We start from the raw sequence: 1,209 nt of genomic DNA, 5'->3' as shown, positions 1-1,209 counted from the left end.
GCAGAAAGTACGTATCACATCTTGAATGTACTGCGTAGTGTTGGTTGCGAATGAGATTGCGTCTCAGTCTGGAGTCTGCCTTTTATTAGATTAGTACGAAACGTGATCCAGAGTTCAGATCCAAAGTCGTCCATATTACATTCGAAGAGCAATACTTTTCAAGACGTGTCTAAACGAAAAAAGAAATGGTTGAAATAAGTTCAGAATTGCTTCAGGTGTTCGGTTTTTGGGGTAGCGTATTGGTCCTAAAAATGCTGGCCATAGTGCCGTTGACTGCACGTCAGCGATTTAGAAAGAAGGTAATCAATAAAACATATGTAAAATGCCGGAATCTCTCTTCTGCAAATTATTTTTGATATATATATTCTTATTTAATAAACATACAATTTTTAATAAGTTTGCAATAAATTGTGTTACTATATTATTCTAAATAAAACAGTACAATTTATATAAAAATATAATATATATTCTCTCTTATATAATATTAAAAAGTAGTATAAATATATTTTTCTTGAGCTTATTCCTTAATTTAGTTACGGAAGAAAAATAGATGTTATTATATTCTGTTTTAAAATTTGTATAATGTTAAGCTCTAAACACAGAATAAAATTAATTTGTGATAATTACAGATATTTTTAAGTGAAGAAGATACTACATTTTTACCTGGAACCAAAGTGTCATACAATGATGCAGATGTGGAGCGTGTACGAAGGGCTCATTTGAACGATCTGGAGAATATTCTGCCATGGTTCGTAATCACATATTTGTGGTTAGGTACTGGACCTTCACCATGGTTAGCTAAAATGTTGATACGAACATTTGTACTTGCCCGAATATTTCATACCATTGCGTACGTTATAATGAAGCAACAACCTACAAGAGCGATAGTTTTCTTTGTGGGATTTGCAATTATACTTTATCAAGCATTTTCTACATTGTTATACTATTCCTAATTTCATGCAGAGAGATAACTTTTGATAAAGTTTTATATTTATAGATAAATATTTATCTACATTAATATTAATATGGGCATGGATAATAATAGGAGCATTTATATAATAAAAGTGTTTAGAAGTAAGATATTATTTTAGCATTTGATGATAAAATAATTATTGTTGTCATATTTTTAAAAAAGATATGTGTTTTACATTCCTAAAATATATGATTTATAGAAATATATATAATATATTACACTTATTCTTATATATA

General features: G+C 28.7%; 1 protein-coding gene across 1 annotated transcript; it reads left to right on the top strand.

Moving 5' to 3' along the window:
- Positions 1 to 1,181, top strand: LOC115246107 (microsomal glutathione S-transferase 1). The gene is made up of 2 exons (XM_029824721.1): positions 1 to 299; positions 630 to 1,181. The coding sequence occupies exons 1-2, from the start codon at positions 186 to 188 to the stop codon at positions 951 to 953; spliced, it is 438 nt and encodes a 145-aa protein (XP_029680581.1). The 5' UTR covers positions 1 to 185; the 3' UTR covers positions 954 to 1,181.
- Positions 1,182 to 1,209: the final 28 nt, after the last annotated feature.

This window comes from Formica exsecta, unplaced genomic scaffold (assembly GCF_003651465.1).
Source record: "Formica exsecta isolate Colony F162 unplaced genomic scaffold, ASM365146v1 scaffold138, whole genome shotgun sequence".
Taxonomy (NCBI): Eukaryota; Metazoa; Arthropoda; class Insecta; order Hymenoptera; family Formicidae; genus Formica; species Formica exsecta.
Note: the sequence above shows the minus strand (reverse complement) of the source record. Positions and strands in the feature narration are given on the sequence as shown.